The 21,695-nt window shown below is 39.6% G+C and overlaps 1 protein-coding gene across 3 annotated transcripts in view; it reads left to right on the top strand.

The window, feature by feature from the left end:
• The window catches only part of Vps13c (vacuolar protein sorting 13 homolog C), a 159,208-nt gene that overhangs the window by 19,172 nt on the left and 118,341 nt on the right, over window positions 1-21,695 (top strand). For 2 of the 3 annotated variants that reach the window (XM_005347681.3, XM_013346383.2), the window contains exons 4-11: window positions 1,626-1,721; window positions 3,702-3,803; window positions 9,143-9,205; window positions 13,591-13,656; window positions 13,917-14,026; window positions 17,010-17,069; window positions 19,258-19,317; window positions 20,878-20,958. In XM_005347681.3, the coding sequence (XP_005347738.1) occupies window positions 1,626-1,721; window positions 3,702-3,803; window positions 9,143-9,205; window positions 13,591-13,656; window positions 13,917-14,026; window positions 17,010-17,069; window positions 19,258-19,317; window positions 20,878-20,958 (638 nt within the window). The remainder of the gene's footprint in view (window positions 1-1,625; window positions 1,722-3,701; window positions 3,804-9,142; window positions 9,206-13,590; window positions 13,657-13,916; window positions 14,027-17,009; window positions 17,070-19,257; window positions 19,318-20,877; window positions 20,959-21,695) is intronic. The other variant, XM_013346382.2, reaches the window with a different exon arrangement.

Genomic DNA, 21,695 nt, shown 5'->3' with positions numbered 1-21,695 from the left:
GCTCCCACTGCCTGGTAAGAAATGGAATTTTTGTTGCAGAAATAATTTGATACTTTATTTCTGGGCTACATTTCCACATAAAACTGACTCGGATACTCAGCTATCCAGTTGACTAGAATATTCTTCCTTGTAGAACATTATTTTATTTTCTTTCAGTTTGTTGCATTGTTTTTCAATTTGTTCGAATGTTGAGCACCTTTTTTTAAACATTGCCAGTGATTCTGGTCATATGACTTTACATCCTCACGTGAGTCATACCAGATTCTTTTCTAAGTCTTGGTAGCAGCACTCACTTATGTCATTACTTTTCATAATTATAACGGAGGGGACTAGAGAGATGGTTCTGCAGTTGAGAGCACTTGCTGCTCGTGCAGAGGAAGTGGATTCAATCCTCAGAACCCACATGACAGCTCACATCTCCTAACCCCAGCTATGGGGATGCAACACCCTCTTCTGGCCTCCCCAGACATTGGCCATGCATGTGGTACACATACATATATGCTGTCTGAACAATTACTTGCATAAAATAATTAAACAAAAATTAGATTGAAGGTACATAATTGATACTTTATTTTCGGAACATGGAAGACATCAGGGGTAGGAAAGATTAGGACAGAATTGTAGTAATCATGACAGCTGAGACATTAGCTGTCTGTGGCCTTGGGAAGAGGAGTTCTAGAGATATGGAAAAGATAGAATTATGATAAGGTGCCCCATTTTTCCCGTTTTAGAATTCAGATCTCTTCTCTCTTCTGCCACGCACTCCTCAAACTACACCAAATAAGTTACTGAGATTAGGACCATATTTCTTCTATGAAGAGTGATAGTTTTTATGGGTTCATTTCTGCCTATCATTAAGCTGACTTTGAACTTGCTGTGTGGTGAAGCTGGCTTTGAACTCCCAATCCTCCCGCTCTCATCTCCCAGCTGCTCACAAGGATCACAGGTGTGCGCTGTCATGCTCCACCTAATACCATTGTTTTAAAGAGAAAAAGTGTGTTCTGCTCTATCAGTATCTATTTGTAAAGTAACAAATCTGAGTTGTATAGCATTAGCATCATAAAAGAAGATTATGCCGATTGTGAAACAGCACACCTTGCCTCCAGATCTGGCCTCCTCCATTCGTAGCTGTCTGACCTGCTGTCCACATTCATAAAAGAGAGAAGGGTCTTCTCTGCTGCTTTGGTTCCTGTTTGCAGACACTGTTTACAATGGCTATGTTGATGGCCACAGGTAGTACTTACGGTGGCTGTGTTGATTCAGTTGTTGGTGAGGCAGGAAGAGCGTGTGCAGTCTTCAGGTGTGTCCAGTGCAGAGCTCTGGCTCCAGCGTCCTCACTGAAGACCTTGCTGGACATAAATGATTAATTTTACCCCTCTGAGACTGAGCTGCCTTTTCCTATTCCAGATTGCTGTGATTATTGTTTGATTTGTCAGATGAAGTACTTGTCATAAAGTTTGGAAAGTATAAACTATGCACTTTAAATACCACCCTCACTTTTTCCCCAAATGACAAACATACTAAATGCCTAAAGGGTTTTGTACTTTTCATGGGAAGTGAGAAATCTCTTTGCATCCTCTTTAGCAGTCAAATAAGGATTTATGATGGAAATTATGTTTCTTTAGATAAATTAACTTTGAAGATTCCTTGGAAAAACCTTTATGGAGAAGCAGTTGTTGCCACCCTAGAAGGATTATACCTGCTTGTGGTTCCTGGAGCAAGTATGTTGTTTTACATTGTAATCATTCTGTGTCATTGCAATGAAGTGAAATTGTTCCCCTGTGAAGTATTCTGATATAACGAGGAAGCTAGAACATATGTTAGAAACTGATCACACAGTATAATGACTAAGCATACAGTTGTGTATGTATACACACGTATTGCTACATTTGTATACCAAATGCTTTTCTGTTGTTGCTGAAGACAGTAAACTGTCTATTTTAATTTTATTCCCCATGATTACTTACTTTTAGTTGTGATGTACTTGACAGATGTACTATTGAAGTAATTGTATGACTTGCAGAAATTTAGAATGTACCAATATATTAATTTACATATTTCAAAACTGGAAACTTTTCCCATATTTTGTTGCTTCCGATTTTAAACAGGTGTTCTTTCAAACATGTGTAACAAGTTTTTTCTTTCTTAGGAGTCACAATATTTTAATAACAATTAGTATTTTAAAGCTTAATATCTTTAATTATTAGTGTTTTCAGCTAAAAAGGACAATATGAAAAATTTTGAATGCTTTGGGAAAAATTGCTCGGTTTCCCAACCATAGTATTGATATTGTGTTTATAATATAGGTAAAGTATTTATTTTTGACCTTGCTTGCTTCACTGTTGGCAGTGCTAGAGTCCGTATTTAGTAGTTGCCACATTAAGTACATAGCTTTGGCTGGACATTTTCATGCTTTTTGGGTCTCATGGTTTTCAAGGTGATACTGAAAATTTTGAAAGGTATATTAGCTATCTTATGCTATTATGAAATTCTATGATTAGTTGTCTTTTTGTCTCTTATAAGTTGTTTTTTTAGTTCATCATACAGATGATACCTCTCATCATGGCAGCTTCATATATGTGCTACTATATTTCATTAAAAATCTCCTTCTTATAGATTTTTTTAACTTTTGTATTTTCTTAGACTATTGTTATCAGATATGAGATGACAGATAAAATGAATTGTTAGGATTATTATGATTTTTTATTTTATTTTTTATTTTCAAGATAGGATTTCTGTAGCTTTGGTACCTGTCCTGGAACTAGCTCTTGTAGACCAGGCTGGCTTCGAACTCACAGAGATCCGCCTGCCTCTGCCTCCCAAGTACTGGGATTAAAGGCATGTACCACTACTGCCGAGCATATGTTAGGATTATTAAATATTCCTCAAATGCTTTGTGAAAACATTTTTGTCAATCTATATAGACACCGGATGATAGATGTTTGTTTGTTTGTTTGTTTATTTTTGAGGCAGGGTCTCTCTGTGTAGCACTGGCTGCCCTGGAACTCACTTTGTAGACCAGGCTTGGCCTCAAACTCAGAGATTTTTTGTTTCTGCTTCTGGAGTTCCAGGATTAAAGACATGAGTCACCATCACACCCAGCTTCCCTCCCTCCCTCCTTCTCTTTGTATTTGTGTGTGCCTGTGTGAGTTTCAGCTCACCACATGTGTGCAGGTACCCCTGGAGGCCAGAAGAGGATGTCAGCTCTTCGGGAACTAGAGTTGAGAGCTGCCTGATGTGGGTGCTAGGAACCGAACTTGTGTCCTCTGCAAGAGCAGCAAATGCTCTGAACCACTGCACCATTACCTCCAGAACTCTTACTTATTTTATAGATAATACATTTTTACCACTCAATCAGTAGCAGTGAGCATTCTGCTAATATTTTTGTGTCTTCTGCTTTTTTAAGTGATCTATCCAGCCTTTTCTGTCTTTTTTGTTTTTAGCTACCTTCTGCTTTCTAATTTCTTTCCTTTTTTTCCTTTTTGATACTTTATAAAGAAATAGGAATTGTTTTTGTGAAAATGATTTTTATATAATTATTGTAATACAATTTTTATGTAAAAATGTAAATTCTTATACAGTTAATCTTTACAGAAGTGTTTTTTGACTTATAAAAATAGTGTTACCATATAATTATGACAAGTTTTCCATTTGTGTACTGATTTTATTTCTTTTTGTGAGAATTAATTGTATGTTTTTAGGTATCAAGTATGATGCGGAGAAAGAAGAAAAATCCTTGCAGGATATTAAGCAGAAAGAACTTTCCAGAATTGAAGAAGCCCTTCAAAAAGCAGCAGAGAAAGGTAGAATATGTTTATTTTAAATACCTAGACATACCTGTGTTGCTGACATAATTAATATCATTTCATGCCTTCTTTTTTCCTGTGTTTTTTGTTTTTTCAAGACAGGGTTTCTTTGTGTAGCCCTGGCTGTCCTGGCATTCACTCTCTAGACCAGACTGACCTCAAAGTTACAGAGATCCACCTGTCTCTGCCTGCTAAGTGCTGGGATTAAAGGTGTGTGCCACCATTCTGCTCTCATAGACTTTTTAAAGTCCAGTTTTAAAGAATCTTCCTTACAAATCTTAAAATACTGTTTATAAATATTTTATTGACCGACATTGAAGATGGAGTGCTTTTGCCTGGTGACAGCTGTGTCTTGATAGCACTGAGATATGTGTATTTTATGTGCTGCATTCATCTTCACCTGTGTTTTTGTGAGATGACTAGGGTAAGCTGTCACAGTGCAGATGTGGCAGGGCGCTGCTGCTGTGATCCTGTTTCCCCATCTCTTCATAACATGCACGATTTCCAAAGCACGTCTTTTCTTCAGGTTTCAACATTTTAACACCCTCAAAAATTTGTTTTTCTAAAAGATAAGTTTGATAATCGCGTTACATTTTGATTTGCCTCTGATTTTTAGCGCCAGAGCAGAATGAACTGAGCAGCGTTGTCAGTCTGTAGTGTGATGACGGCAGGGCTCCCTAGAGCCCAGCGTGTCTACCTCTTTAAAGTCAGACCATGTCCCCATCTGACTGAGGTATGGCTCCGTGTCTCACGGCAGTTTCCAGTCATTTGCTCACTGTGTGTGTATGGGTTTCAGAGTCTCTGACAACATAAGGCCGATGTTTTTGAATTTTTATTGTTTCACTGTGTATGAAATTTCTTTTCTCTACAAACAAAACAGAACAAGACAAGGCAAATATTAACTTAAAAATTATCCGAATTACAGTTCCACACAAGGGAGGGCTCTTTCTGTGGCCCTGGTAACATGGATCAGTGAGAAGTCTTTTTAGAAATGACTTCTTAGCCAGGCGGTGGTGGCGCACGCCTTTAATCCCAGCACTCAGGAGGCAGAGGCAGGCGGATCTCTGTGAGTTCGAGACCAGCCTGGTCTACAAGAGCTAGTTCCAGGACAGGCTCCAAAACCACAGAGAAACCCTGTCTCGAAAAACCAAAATAAAATAAAATAAAATAAAATAAAAAAATAGAAATGACAATTTGAGCTGAGTGTGCACTCTGACTCTGGCTACTCTGGAGGTTAATGTGGGAGACCCCGTGGCCCAGTAGCGTGGACTAGCCTGGGAAACATAGGAGACCCTCCTCAAATAGTCACAACATATCTGCTCCTGGAGGTTCCTGATCACTGACCCTAATCCCTTTTTGTCCGAAGTATGTTTTTCTTATGCAGAAATGTTGATTCTTTACTAGAAGTCACTAATGCCAGCTATAATACAGAGCCTACCGTAATGGAAGAAAATGTTTCACTTTTCTCTTTTCTGCTTTAGAGTGTCATCTTTCCATTGATACTTCAATATCTGCATCTTTAGGAAAAGTTTTCTTTATTTGTGTTGCTTCTTTTTTCAAAATAAAGCATGCCGAGGTTTTCTGAGGGAAGTCCAGTAGGATTTTTAATAAGCAGTTTTGTTTCATTAGAGTCTGTAGAAATAGTTCAGTAAAAATGAGGTGTGATACTCGGAGAGTGCTAGAATTTCATTTCTTTCTATAGAATTTTCAGAGTAAATATATTTTCTTAATTCACATGCACATGCTCACCCCCACATCTGTATGCATATACACACATACATGTGTACACACATGCCCGCATATAAGGTATAATGGCATATTTAGGCACACTGACACATAATTATATATTTATAGTCACATATGTAATTAATAGGTTAGCTTTTGTGACATCTCCAACGTCCTTTTTGGCAGGACTGTTGTAACTGCTTAAAAAGTACGTTAGTATTTCCAGTGCTCTGTAGGAAAGATGTGAACTGACCTGTTTTAGCAGTTGACAGTTTAATTGGCACACTGATAACGTCCTATACATTTTGTCCTTGGACTGTAGGTATTTAGGGCTTATCTCTGAGCTGATATGCGTGGGTCTGGTGGAGAATCATGGTTCTGTATAGAGGGTGAACATATGTGGAACCGGTCCCGCACGAGCAGGCCCATTAGGTCTGTCTGTATGTAATGCAAACATGGCAGCTTCTTGGGTGATACATTTTAGGATTTGTTAGAATGTATTTAAAATTCAGAAAATGGGTCCCGGAGAGATGGCTCAGGGGTAAAGGCACATGCCACCAAGCCTGACAAGCTGAGTTCGATTCCCCAGATCCACATGGTGGAAACAGAGAACTGGCTCCTGCAAGTTGTTCTCTGATTTCTGCATGTACACTTGTTCACACATATACATATGTAATAAAATATAATATGAAAAAAAATAAAATTCAGAAAGTGAAATTCAGTTTTCAAATTCGGTTTTCATGTACAAGTTCTGAATGTAAAATAGTTGAATTTAGTAATTGAGAAATATGTTGAGAGATTATTTTCCTGCAACTGAAGGAATCCATTTAATCCTTTGACTGTGATGTAAATATTCTACCCTCGTTTCCCTGGATATGCATCATCTTCTTCGGACGCTTCTCATGTGAATGATAAATACATCCTTTAAACGCTTCACATCTTACCGTAGTGATGAGTTACTTAGTTACCACGTTTTCTTCAGCCTTACCTCCCTCTCTCTGGATTTTAGAGCACAGTGGCACAGTTGCCTGTGCAGCGACTTGAGGAGATGAGGAGAGGGCATGCTTGGACCTGCATGGGCAGATAATAAGAGCAAAGATAGAACCTTCATGCTGTCCCACTCTGAAACATGTAACCTCGTAAAATACTGCTACTATTGTTTGGAATAAAAACTGAAGTTTTTTATTTTAATTTTAGAGAATTTACTTAGCTGTAGAAATAACCTTTTTCTCCTTTCATGTCTCTGGAATGTTTTTTTGTACTTGGGAGGTTGATCATACACAGCTTCCCATATGTTAACTTCCATATTTAAAATGTTATTTTTGCAAGACACACTTAAACACTCAGTGTTTCTCCATAACACTTAGGATGATAGACGCCAGTCCCCTGTGCACTTTGCTGTCCTTCACACCCTCTTCTTTGAGGTCAGTTTAGGTTTTAGGAGTATCAACACTGTCATGTATGACATTACCCCAGACTTCTTGTCATGGTCATCTAGGAGTTTGAATTTTCCTGTTTCTTTTCGCTCTAATTTCCTCCCTGTCTTTCCTGTTGATACGAGCCCTAAAGGCCACAGAATCTGGATAGGTCATGAGTTTTAGCCTGTGATTCACTGCGAAGGTAAACGTTCAGCATAAAGACCTAGTGACAGACTGTGATTATAGTTCCTTCTGGAAGCCTTGTATTTTGGTCTTCTCTATGTATACCTTATTATTATTTTTTCTTGGCATTTTCTTTCTGAATTATTAATTTTTTCTTGGCATTTCTTTTGTTTTCTGCATTATTATTATTATTATTATTATTATTATTATTATTAATTAGTGCTGGATAAATGAACCCGACTTCCTGCGCACTAGGCAGGAGCTCTACTACCGAGCTTCATCTTCAGCACTCACAATGTTTTCATTTCTACTTGCTTATGTTTTTGCTTCTGCCACATGTAGTCTTGCTGAGCCTCTTAGTCCTCTTAGTTCTATGTTGAGTTAGCTCCTCCATGGTTTCCTTGTCTCTTCTTCTCTCATTTCCTCCTGTGTTTGCTGGACACATCTAGTAGCTGTCAGTGTGACCGAAAGTTCCACTCGAGGCTGAGTGCCGCAGCACTTCAGATTTCCTTTGTCTGGGTTTAGAATATCACATTTAAGATCTGGAAGTAGTAGTTCACCTGTATCCTAGCGCACAGAAGGATGAGGCAGGTGAGTTTGAAGCCGTCCTGCTCGACTGTAGAATTGTCTCAAAAAGCCAAACACACACACACACACACACACACACAAACACACACACCCCTTAAACTAGAATAACTTCCCTCCAAGAAATCCCCAGCCTCCCAAATCTACCAACCACATAACAATAAATAATCAAAATGCAGGTGGTGTCCCTTTCTTCCTCCTGGGGGTCGTGATCCTGCGGCTTCCCGTTTCCCCCTTGGGGCCACCCGAGAGCACAGATCTCCCATTAAACCTGGATATTTCTTAAAAAAAAAAATGAAAATGCAATATTAAGGAGGTTCAGAATTAGGATTTCGAAGGCTCTGTCTGCTACCTGCTGGGTGATTTTGTGCCACTATGCTCTCTTGTTGGAAATGGATCTCCATTTCAGATGGACAAATAAGACATTTTTAAAATGACCAACAGGAGAAAGGGGCCCAGATAGAGTATGGAGAGTTCAGAACGTGATGACAGTGTGAAGTTGTGTGCTTTAGTGGGTTCTGTGAACATGGAAGAGAGAGGAAGAACATTACGGATGGGGAGACAGGGTAGAAAAGTACAGAGCATGGTGGTGAATGGCTTTAGGGTTTGAGAGATCGTGACTGTATATAAGGTTGGCAAACTAAGTTGAGATCAATTTTAAGAGATTTGAATAACAGGTTGATGATGAAGATGGCAACAAAAATAGCAACAACAGTCATTTATTGAGTATTTATTGTTTACCAGACACTCATCAAAGTGCTGTTTATGAACAAACTCACTTCATAGTTACCCAGCGCAAAAGTGAACTTTAGCCTCTAGCCAGCGGAGCAGTTAGGGAGTTCAGAAGTTTCCCTCCCTCTAAAAGTCTGAAGCTGCAGTTCAGGCTATGCTTCATTTGGGAGCGGAATGCGAGAGGGTGCTGTCTAGCTGGCTGTTACTGACTCCAGTGGGTAAAGGGTGCGGGCAGCCTATCTGAAAGGGACACATTACACTAACGCAAGATGGGATTTTCTCAGCTGACTTTAAAATGAATGGACGCTATCATAGGAACTTAGTGAAAATGGTTAAAATGACAGGCAGGAAAAGAATCCAGAGAGCATTTGTGTTGTGTTTGAAAATGAAAATTACAGCAAGACCTGAGCTGTCACTGCTATTTACCTGCCTTGACTTATTTTATTATTATGATTTTCATCATGTAGAATTTCTTTTTTAACATGAAAATAAGGTTTGCATGTTGAAAGAACAGGCCTGATGTCACTGGGGATGTCTCCTTAGAAGCGGGATTGCTTTCCTATCACTGGCTCTTCGCTTGTCCTGTCGTGTGGTTTCTGAGTCTTTGCAGCTAAGTTTAGGTGCATTTCCCATGCAAAACTAAAGGTGTCTTATAATGCTTTGCGTTTCGGTTACTGCTGCTGTGGGATGCAGGCGCACACGCAGGGGAGTTCATGTATGGCTTGGAAAACTTGCTTTACAAGGACGTCAAGCCTGGTGGGTATGCATGGTTATTTATACTTCATGAAGTCCATGTTCTTATCCATGCCTGAGCTTTTAGTGGAGTCCATGACACACAAAGCTGTGCCATCCTTTGAGAAATATGGAAATGTAATTCATGTTCACACCCTCGTCATCCCTTCCTTTCCTCTCCCCTTTGCAGCCATTCATTCATTCACTGAGTCTTTGAGTGTCCTCTGGCAAACTCCATTCTGGGAGCTTGGTGTTCATGGGTGAGCGAGCGTAGTTCACTGCCCCTGTGGAGCGAGCTCTCATATCTGCAGATGATAGGGAAATTTGTACTGCCCTTTGGCCTTAGTGTCCTAGGACAGTAGTAGAGCTTTCCACCTGACTGCTCTCTCTTGCTCAGAGTGAAGATTTTCAAATTTGCAAAAGCAATAAGATAGATTTATTTATTTTTTGTAGTGCTTTGTTCATGGCCTCAAGGCGGGACCTCTGCATTTCTTCTCTGGTCCTTCCTGATTGTGTAATCTTCTGTAGTCTGTTGTCCCTTACAGTGTGTTAAAACCTGAAGCTTCACAAAGGCAAACTGAAGGCTGTTTACTGTAGGACTTAGAAGGGAACCTTTTGTACACTAGGACTTTTACCAGATATATAGCAATGATTTTTAATATTTTGAATATTAAAATATTCAAATGTTACTCTTCAGGAGTTTTTATGTTAATTTAATCACATTTTAGATTGGCTTTGACTAAATGGTAAGTGGACCTGCATCTCAAAACTTAATTTTAAAATTTAATTAAATTTTAATTTTAAAGTGTTATGTTAGAATTCTTATGCAGATAGAACCTTCTATAGTATATATATTCATTTTGACAGTGGGGAGAATTTGCATGGAAGATTCACAGCATTGAGTGAAATTATCTTGAAATTATTTCTCTTTTTACAAGTCTACCACGGTAGTAACCATGGCTGATTTCTGACTTGTTACTTTGCCCAGTACAGAGGACGGCATGGGTGGGTAATCGCAGGGCTCATTGTGCAGTTTTATAGTTTTATAGGCTGTACCGAGTTGGCTCTCTGTTGTCACTGGTGGCAGTGTTTTCTGGTCTTTCTAGGAAGACTTTGCCTGGAAGTTATAAATGAATGTTTGTGACCCATTCTAATACGTTCCACACTGGGCCTTGTTAAAAGCCAGCAGAAGTCACAATGCAGGAAGCCTTAACCGCTTCATCTTCTTTCTCCTTGGATAAAATGAGGGTCGTGTGCAATGAGAAGGTTCCTCAGGCGATGGCTTCATTCCCTTAGCTGGGAGCGAATGTGTGCTTTATGACCATTTCCCCTTTCACTTTCCAAATGCATATTCTTCCCTTATTTCATGCCGTTTTCTTTACACTTAAGAGCAACGATTCTCAGAAAAGCCGAGCTAACTATTTTCATAATGACATCAAAGCATTTAATTTTTCATGGAGTTGACATTTGTGTGCGGGAATACAAACAGTGCTTGTAAACTCAGTGGTTGTCATGGCCCGATTCAAGGCGGGACACCTCAGTGTATCAGTAGGCATTGTGTTCTTTGCTACTGTGCACTCATTACAAAAACAAAAGAAAGTGTGCCAGTATAGCTTAAAGTCTTTTTTTTTTTTTTTTTTTGTAAAATGGAATTTTAAGTTTAATAGGCATCAGTTCTTGAGCAGGTCTCTAAAGTTTCGTGGGACACAGAGAAAGCATGTAGGAAGCATTTCTGAATGCTGAGGGAGGTTGTTTGCAGGGGTGATTGTGCAGACGTGGGAGCTGTTAGCTGAAGTTGCTTCTTATGGACAAAAGCCATTGAAAGACTGACAGATTGCCATCATTCAAGTTTGAGTGTGTAGCCACTTTACAAAAGTCAACTGGCATATTTGAGTGGTAACACATTGTGCTTTTAAGGAAACACTAGAATTTTAGGAACCCCTCGTTTGCCACCTTGAGCTTAACAGCCATCCAGGATGGCCAGACTTTCCCACGAGATTGGTGGTGGCTCCAGCAAATGTGCCTCTTATGTTAGAAAGGGACGAGACTGAGCCTGAGGGAGCCCGACCTTGCTCATTGCAGCATGATCTCCATATAAGCAGTGGGCGGTGAGGCACGGGTGTATGGAAGGCCCACGTGATTGGGAGGTGGCTCACTGATTGTAATTTGCCTGGTTATAAAACTAACTGAGAAACTCCACTTACTGAACTTGGGTGCATTCCCCATAATTACACAAAAGACCATGAAAACACTCTTCTCTTTTCCTGTTGCATATCTGCTTTGAAATCATATTTTCATCATGTACTTCAGTCAAAACAATGTATTTCAGTAGACTGAAGCCAGAACCAGATATGTGAATCCAGACATCTTCTACTAAGTTAAGGGGATTCGTAAACATGAGAAATCATGTGATTCTTCTCACTGTGACTTTAAATTGTATGTATATATTATGTGTGTATACATATACGATATGTATATACATAGTGCATAATTATAAGTAATTAAGTGATGGTTTAATATTATTTTGAATGAATTAAGAAAATAGTTTATGTTTTTATTCCCAGCATGATAAATATGAATAATTCTAGACTATATTACTTAAAATCTCTTTAGATTGCTCATGTTTTATGTGAATTAAAGGCTTCTGAGACCAAAGGCTTTTGAGAACTGTGTAGAGTATTTGATAATCTTAAATTTATTCTTCATTATATTAATTAGGAACTTTCATCATTATGTAGCACTCTTGTAGATTTAAAATGGTTTCAGGAGAACTGACATTAAAGACAGAACAGGGACTAGACCAGTTTCGAAGCTTGGCCTGGAGACTCCAGCGAGTGGAATGGCTTCTGAACAGCACTGACTTACTTATATTTACACGTGATGTTTCTTGAGAACTCAGTCTTTCTGCATGTTTATTTATGGAGTGGAGTCAGGGACTGTGACTGTCTTAGAAAATGTTGGTGTCTGTGCTATCCAGCTTCTGTTATGTGTCTGTTTTCTTCTGGAAACTCGAGTTTATTTTTGTAATCTGAGTTCACATTTTAATTTTAAGGCAGAATAGTTTGCAGATATCAACAAAACAAAATAGTTTGCAATTATATACAAATATATTTCTCTTATTTATGTATTTTGTTATAATGTCTACATATAGATGTTTTAATTCATTTGAACAGACCAATATTATGTACTTTTTGCTTACATATGAATCTCTGTCCTTGGAAGCCTCCTGCTGGATAGGAACCTCTTGCTCACTGGCAAGAGAATCAGGCAAAACTGCAGATACAGTGCCTGCGCTGTGTATCAGACTTTTGTGTGAGGGCAGGCCCTGGGCTGCTCAGAGGAACTCTGAAAAGCTTCATACAGGCAGTGAGTCACATGGCAGGAGTGTTGAACATGAGGTAGCGATGCTGAGAAGTTTGCTCAGTAAAGAGTTTGAGGATGGCAGCTCGTTTACAGAATGATGTGTAGGGAGGCAGAAGGCATTGGCATTATTATGTGTGTTTCGTAATTACAGTTAACATTTCTGCAGTTTCCCGTGATGCATGACTGGCGGGAGTAACAGGGATCAGGCCTGTGTCATGCAGGCACATTTGATTTTATCTGGTAGGCTGCAGAGAGCCTTTAAATGATTTTCAACAGAATTGATGGGCTCAACTAGTATTTTAGATGTAGTAACAATGCAGAAGGTCCTTTAGCAGAAGGTGAGGATGGGGGCAGAGTCAGGAGCACGTCCAGGGAGTTTAGGTCACAGCTGATGCCTGGCTGTCCATTGAGTAGAACGTTCACAGGCTGGGTAAGAAAGGTGTTGGTTAATGTGAAAATGTCAAGTAAAAAAGGATGCAGTTTAAAGGGATGACTGCTAGTTGAATATAATGTTCAGTATACATTTTATGCCCTGTGCCCTCATACTTTTATGAGCTGCAAAGCATGCCTATTGCACAGTTCTGTTTGTGAAGGGTGTCATCTAGAGAGGCCATCAGCACTCAACCCATCCATCTCATTTGTATTCCTCTGTCCCTGCCACACATTGCTCAAAACCTTTCCCCGCCGCTTTTAGACCATCATCATTACATTTCCAGTATTTTGGTAAATTAAATTTAAAGTAACACTGTAAATGTGTAGCTGTAAACATTAAAACACCATTGTGAATGGATACATTTTATCCATATTTTGTATAATTGTTCCTGCCAAGTTATTCTCTAGATTAAAGGTTGTTCTTTACTGCCGAGTGTTATTCTAGTAAAGGAAGCTTGTGAGTTTGTGTTTGTGTTGAAGTAGGTCAGTCAGTGTAGACGGAGGTAAGTGACTGAGCTTTGATGTCAGGAAGAATTCTCTTATTTTCTTTTCTGTCCTCTTGTCTGCTAACGTGACTTTTATCCTTTTCTCACTAAAATGCTTCCACTGAGAAGGACGTAAGCGTAAAAAGCACAAAAAACATTTTAAGAAACGTTTTAAAGGTCTTGATCGCTCCAAAGGTAGGTACACGCAGTTCTCCTTGTGCTGTTTATACACCTTGATTTCTGTCTTGAAAGGTAAAATGAACAGTAAAGTACAGCTTAAAAATAAAACTGAATTTTAAGTTGGAACTGTATGTCAGACTCTAAAATAAACCTAAGAAAGGGCCCTAGAATACCTTGTAATTTCTATTACGTAGTGGCGTTCGCGCTCCTTGGCCGTCGGTTCTGAGGTGTGTGAGAACTGCGAGTCTTGAGCTCTTGTTTTTCTGTTTCCATAGATAAGCCCAAAGAAGCAAAAAAAGATACATTTTTGGAAAAATTGGCAACTCAAGTAATAAAAAATGTTCAAGTGAAAATCACAGATATTCACATTAAATATGAAGATGATGTAAGTGATTTCAGTATTTTAAGTTGGTCATTAAATGTGTTTTATGATATTCTGTATCTTATGATATTTTGTCTGAAGATTATTTGAACCTGATTTAAATTTAAGATTGCCACTTCTATAAATATGCCAGTGTTTGACCTTTTCTAAGAGGCTATGTTAGCCGGGCTATACATAAATATATATAGCGTAAAACCACTACATGTAAAACCACGTTAACTGTTCTTTGTGGTTTATTTGTTGTACATGTTATGATGTAACTTTAAGGAATCAATTTCATGTTTATATTGTCAAAACATTAGTGATGGAGTGACTGTTGGTAATGACAGCCAGCAGGCAGAGTAGTTAGAGCTTCTTACCTGTCCCTGAAGTGGTCCTGAGCTGCTTGTGCACCCACAGTGGCTTTGAAGCCTGTCTTGATGCAAGTCAGCTTGGATTCTCTTGCTGATTTACTGTAAGGTCTGACTAGATTGGAAGCATTCTGTTAGACAGGGTTTTAGTCCCCTTTCCTGGGTTCTCTGTGTAACACTATTCCATAAGACGTATTTGTAGATTGAGAAAATCAAAATTAAACATAGCACTCTATTCGTCACTTCATCTTTTGGCTTTCTGGAGGAATTAAAGTGAACTTTGATAACAAATAAACCAGAAAGCATTGTGCTCTGTGTATCACGGGAGTGGAAGAGTTCTTGTTAAAGCTGGGTGGAGAAATGGGGTATTGCTATACTGCAGGTGCAAATGCAAATGCTACAACTGGAGTACTTTCCCCCAAAATCTAAAATTAAGAATACAATAAGATTCACAACCCATTTCTGGATATATGGCCAAATAAATTGAACTGAAACATCTTGAAGAGACATCCACAGCGCTGTTCACAACAATCTAGATACAGGAGCAGCTGAAATGCAGCAGGCAGGTGAGCAGATAGCACGAATACTGTGTGTTTCCACAGTGAAGTGCTTTTGGCCTGGAAACAGACAGTTCTGTCATCCACATCAATATGGCTGGAGCTGGTGAGTGTAAAAAATTGAAATAAGCTAGTTTTACAGAGAAAAATACTGTATGATTTCACACAGATATCCAGATCTATATATCTGTGCCTGGTATCTAAAAAGTCAAATGCATAGTTGACTGATGGTTATGAGAAATAGGAAATTATTCGTGTGTGAGGTGAATTACCCAGGTTCCAGTGCTCCACAGCAAACCCAGTTATGGAAACATCGCATTGCACTCCGTATATCCTAGTGACATACGATTGAATGAGAACCTCAGTTTGAATCTATCTAAGCTTCTCACTACTGAAAATACAATTAGGAAGTCATGTGACTTTTTATTTAATATGAAATGTACAGAGATCCATAGGAGTCCACTCAGTCATATCTAGACTGGTGTCTGTGGCACATGTCACCTGTGACAACATACGGTACAATAACCTAAAAGGAAGAAAGTTTAAATGTGTGAACAGTTCTTATATCACATGTCTTTCAGGCTAGTTGCCTTAATTATTTTATCTAGAAGCATATCAGAAATATGGGATGTAAGAAATGGTCCTTGGGGAATTACGGTCTTTTAGCACTGCAGAGTTGGGCTGTATCAGAGGCCTGTCTGAAATAGCTGGAAGTTGTTTTGAAGTAGTTATTAAAAGATGACTAAATTATTTCCTTCTCCCTGTCTCCCTCCCTCTCTCCACCCCTTCACCACACACACACACGTACAGTTTTTTTTTTTTTTGAGACAAAATCTCATGTAGCCCAAGCTGTCATTAAACTTTCTATATAACTGAGCATGGCTGCTCGCCTCTATCTACTGAGTACTGGGATTACAAATGTGCACACTATGCACAGCTCCTTATATATTTACATAAATTAAATATTTACTGGTATTAGTTGCAGATAAATCTGTGAAGCTGCTTGTGCTTTCCAGCTACCCAGAGCATGCACACGTACTTCCTGTTTGAGAAGGGTCCGTGTGACAAGACTGGAGTTCCATTTGGATGGCTTAGAACAACATTTACACTTCCTTTTCTAGTAGTTTATGCCTCCATCACAAGCAAACAATTGTCTGTAGCTTTTGAACCTCTTATGGCAGTCTCAGGCAATGACATCATGCATGTCATGGCACAGGCTAAACACCGTTTATATCACATATCAAAGTTCAGAGATAGAAAAGCAGTTTATATTGGGAGATTTGAGGTAATAGACTTGGGAAATTACGCACTAAGATTCTGAAGCTGGACTGAGGGATTGAAAGTTTAAGTCCAGGCGAGATCCTGTCTCAAGAAAAACAACCCCAGCAAAACCCAAAACCTAGGATTTTCCCTTTCCAGGCAGTTTTGAAGCATCAAGGGAAGTAAAAGGCTATAAAGTTGGTTCAAGTTTCCAAAGATGAAAATCCGAGTGTTGGAGTAGTCATTTAGTGGTGAAATCGTTGTCTGTAATGCCTCCTTGTACCTGCCTGTGAAGAACATTCTGATACACATCGGAGTCTACCGGTCACAGCTACAGAGCTTCTTAGTTGTCGGAAATCAGAGTTCTGGGAAAATACCGAGTTAGCAGCATTGGCGCTGTCATGATACTCCTGTGGACATGTGACTGTGCCAGGGCCCCCTCTCCCTCCCTTGAAAGTCCCTTGGGCTGTGTGACTTCCTCCTAGACATGTGTCTAGCTGCTGACTATTTATAATTTTTTTATTATTAACTTAGCATTTTATTTTTAATTTAAATATTTTATTTTCTGAGAATTGCATACACAAATACTATATTTACATAATCTCCACTCCCTCCCACCTCCTCCGCCTCCCTCTTTGTTCCCCTCACTTTGTCTCAAATTAACAACCTCTTCTTTTTAAATTCTTATTTTTAGTTACACAAAAACACAAACTACCCCTGAATCCATTTGGTATTGTTTGTATGTACGTGTGTTCTGGGCTGACCACATTTCGGGGAGATGCTGTCTCATGTTTTAATGTTCCCTTTCTTCTTTGGCAGGTCACTGATCCAGAAAGGCCACTTTCATTTGGTGTCACCTTGGGAGAATTTAGTCTGTTGGTAATGTTGGCTTGTTAAAAGTTTTTGTGGGATCTGTAAAGCATTAATATTCTGAAGTAAACTGCTTTGCCTGAGGCGCATTGTTGCTTCGAATAGCTTTTGCGTTTCTGAAGAATTCCCTTGCTGCACATTTGCTACAGGTTCCCATTTTCAGTGATGCTTTCATATTTAGTAATTCCTTTGATTTCTTTAATGCTTCCACATAACACATGTTAAATCATTTAGAAGAAATGAATAGTGCACCTTACACACATGGGGAAGGAACCGTGCAGTGTTCCGAACTCATACTTGGTATTATTTTGTAGGATCTCAAAAAGTAGACAAAAATGTGTGTGTGCGTGTGAGGCACCAGAATGTGTTAAGTTACTCATTTTGATTAAATATTTCATAATACATTCATAATAGAGATTATTTTCTGTTTAATCTCTTAAATGAAAGAGGGTATGCATATCCTCCAGAGTGGATCTTTTACTGTTCTAAGTAACTAAATGATAAGAAACATGGTTGGGGACATGAAGTAGCTTTTGATAAAACAGAGTATTCTGAAAGACCAGAATCTGAGTTCTTAAGGGTAGAGAGATCATTGATTCAGAAAACTTAGCCTAATTGTGTGTTCACAAACAGCATCCAAGTTAACTTTGAACATCTAACAAAACAAAAGTGCTATTGGTCTCCTCCGCCTGGTCTGCCAGGGCTGCTACTGCAGATGGTCTCCCCACTGTGTGCTGTTGCGAGTCCCGTGTCTGTGCTCAGGGTCTGTGCTCAGGTTTCATTTGCCTGTTTCACTGTTCCCTTTGCCAGCCTGGTAATTCTGCTCAGGTTTCGGAACCCATACAAGAGAGTATCCTACCTTTGCTGTTTGTTTTTCCTTCCTTCTTGGAGCTTTTCAGCCCCTCCTATGCTCCCTGTTCTGCTGTGTCAGGATCCGTAGCATGTTATCTTTCCAGGTACGGAGCTAGGCTTCTAGCTAAACTCCACTTTCCGCTAATTCAGAGACCTACCTCCTTGTGTTTGTTGAGATCGAGTCTGTCTAAAGCCTGTGTGTGGCTCCTTGTCTGACTCAGTTATGTCCTTTCCAGCTGCTGGGGTGTTACAGGTGAAAGGAAGCCCGTTCATTGCCTCTTGTGAGCACGCTGTTCCTCCTTTCATCTTCCCAGGAACACCCTTACTTCCATGTTAGATCTTCAGTGTTTGCACAGGGTGTGGTCTTCCCCATGACCCCAGGAATCTTCATTTCTCCTGCTTTCTGTTATTCTCTTCTAGAGCAACTTTCTTTTCTCTTTCCTTACATCTTTTCATAAGCAGTCAAATACTTTTTTTTTTTTTTTTTGAGACAGTCTCACAGTGTACCTCTGGCTGACTTGGAACTCACTAGGTAGACCAGGCTGGCCTTGAATTCATAAAGGTCCTCCTGCCCCTGCCTCCTGAGTGCTGGGATTAAAGGTGTGTGCTGTCCAGCAGGTCTTCAACATTCTTGTCTCTTCCTCACACATAAGATTAAAAAGGCCCTGCTTAACTCTCCATTCCCAACCAGACTCTAACCACCTCTGTTTCCCTGCTGTCTTTCCAGCCAGGCTTGTTGAGAACTGTCTGCTCTCTGTGTCTGACTCCCACTCAGTGCCTCCTGACGCTTCTGCTTATGAAATCGTACTTAAGTAGTCTTTAGTAAAGTCCGCCTGGTGGATGCTAGTACTCGTCAACCGTCCTGACAACTGGCTTGCGCTGCAACCTTCTTTACAAGGCGCACACCAGCTTCTATTCATGTTTATGACTTCTGACATATAGTAAACCAATAACAATTTTTCTAAATAGAGGAGCCTAGTTGAATTGGAATTTCTTCAATTTTAGTTTTCATTGCTTCTTTGATTTTGTCATATAAACATATAGATAAACAGCTAGCATTATCTGATATTACCTAGTAACTTAAATTTTTAAAAAATAATGTTTATTTTGTAAATTGGTGTGTATGTGTGTGTCAGAGGACAACTCGTATGAGTCTGTTGTCCCCTTCTACCATATGGGTCCTGGCGTTGAGTTCAAGTTGTTAGGCTTGGTGGCCAGTGCTTTTACCCACTGAGCCATCTGGCTGGCCACTTTTCTTTCTAAATTACGCGGTTATTGCTTACAGATACTAGACTGCTAGATGACATGTACTGCTTCATAAGAGTTGACCTTCTTTTCTTTTTAGACGACCAATGAACACTGGACTCCTTGCATTTTAAATGAAGCAGAAAAAATTATATATAAGGTATTATATTTTTCATATATAAGGTTTTAGAATTTCTTACGGGGGATCAATTTTTGCACTCACGAAGATAAGATCTTTAAGTGCTGGAATATCTGTTCAGCCAGATGGTAGGGTGGAGCAGTGACGTTGGAGTCCAGCTACTGGAGCCAACATGGAGAGGTGTCTGCTTTCACTTTGGCCACAAAGTGTCAGCAGTCATTTTAATGCAAACTCTGCAAAAGTGTCATTAAGTACATTTTAAGATGTGTTCAAAAGTAGCACACCTAAACCCTCAGAAACTTCAGGAGAGGGTGGGAGGAAGAACAAGCAGCACATTTGGTGTATAGGAAATGACCCAATTCTCGGTAACTGCTTTTGCCATATAAAACGTAGAGGAAACCTTTGTATTTATGATAAAAGTAGCAAGTGGCATGCCAGGCAGTATTGTGTATGCAATCTCAGGCATCCCGGACAGTGCCTCTCAGTGTGATAGTCTACCTATGTTTAACCTTAAGGCATCCAATTTATGGGATTATTGCTGTTTGATTCTAAATTTTAGCCAATCAGGAATCTGGGTGATCTACATATGAACACTCTTGAATTTAAAAGAGTAGATATTATATTTTAAATTGTCTGTCATAATCAATTTGTTAAATAACATATTTTTGGATTCTAAAATAGCACTTGTTGCCTTTGACAGAATTAGGTATTTTATACCGATTGCGTGTTTAACAGTCTACCTCCTAAAGCAGAAACATAAGACGTGTTGACTGTCAGAGGGTTGATGCATTCCTTGGCAAAGTTAGGTCATTAGAGAACATGGTGTTCAATCTGAGTGACTAAGTGAGACCTAGATGCCTTGGATCTTTAGAGTTTGTTAATGAAGGTGAGTCAGGGGTGGAAAAAGTCCACGATCCAGTTTGGATTAAACTTTTGCTGCATGACTTATCTACGCTGAAGTTTAGGTTCTTCATCCCTCAAGTGAAGGGTCTGGATACAAGCAACGTCCCCAAATGGTATTTTATGAAAGACTAGGTAATTGAGGTGTTAGATGTGGAAAGAATAATTTGTGGTCAGGCAAGAGAGCTGGTTAAGCGCCATCTTGTGCATAACTGAGCCTGTGTGTGCTCTGTGTTTAACTGCAGGACTTCTCAGTGCTTGACATGGCTCCTAAGCATGGCGGTTCCCCAGGAGTGATAGATATCAGCCAGTCTGGAGCCTTCCCTGCCTTACTGACCACAGGCTCCTTTCCCACAGTCCCCCCAGGGCAGCCATTGATGACTGCAGGAGGGAGCTTGTGTTTTCCAGGGCAGCCATTGATAACTGCAGGAGGGAGCTTGTGTTTTCTCATCTAGCAAAACAATGCGCTAGATGCTCGAGTCTTACTATTTGGGAATTGATTGAATGTGAATCTCCTGAAAATGTGTTCCCAGAAACACAGTTTAGCAAATGCTGAACTTAAAACAGTCCTATGAATTTGCCCCCCCCTTCATTTTTGCATATTTTCTTAAGTCCAGCATTTCAGTGAGCATGAGGGCAGTTGTTGAATGCTGATGCACCACTTTCATTTTTCTTGCATAGCTTGTGAAACTTGACAGTCTCAGTGCCTACTGGAATGTCGGCTGCTGCATGTCTTACCATGGATCCAGGGAGCATATCTTGGTAATTTCAGTCTCTGCCTTGAAACGCTAACTATACACCCAAAGTGTGTTTGAAAGGGAGGTCAGGCTGTCAGTCATTTGTTTAACTGGCCTGTCACCAAAGCATAGGTGTGAAAACACTTCAACTCCACCTGTCTCTTCGGAAGACCACCGTGAGTCTGAAGATCTTTTTGAAACCATTTACTCGACAGTGACAGACAGGGAGCCCTTTACAGTGTCCTCTGAGGTTGTTCATACTTATTTTGGTGGCATTCTTAATATACCGTTTCCTGTAAAGATTAGGAGTGTTGTGACAATGCCACCTGTCAGACCCAGGACACGCGTGTCCTACGAGTGTTTAAGTAGCTGTGATGATGACTTCCTACGGGGTGGATGAGAGATTCATTGTTTCAGTGTACTGAGCCAGGGTCTTATGTCTTCAGTTAGAGGAGGGGGTAGGACTCCAGAAACACTTGGACGAACTCAGCCCCGACTAGGACTTTGTGGCTATGTATCTGTTTGGGTGGTTCTCACAGAGAGGAGCATACTTACATTCCGAGATAGTTAGGTCTTTGTGTCCATATTGTAAAGAAAAATACCTATAAATTTATGCTTTGGATTTTTCTTATGGACGAGTTGTTGCGAAGAGAGCAGTAAAGGTACTGATGTGAGAACCATTCTTTAATTTTTTTTTTTTAATATATGTGGATAAGTATGTATTTAATATATGTGGATAAGTATGTATTTAATATATGTGGA

The sequence above is a fragment of the Microtus ochrogaster genome, chromosome 5, assembly GCF_000317375.1.
Source record: "Microtus ochrogaster isolate Prairie Vole_2 chromosome 5, MicOch1.0, whole genome shotgun sequence".
In the NCBI taxonomy this organism is placed as follows: domain Eukaryota; kingdom Metazoa; phylum Chordata; class Mammalia; order Rodentia; family Cricetidae; genus Microtus; species Microtus ochrogaster.
Note: the sequence above shows the minus strand (reverse complement) of the source record. Positions and strands in the feature narration are given on the sequence as shown.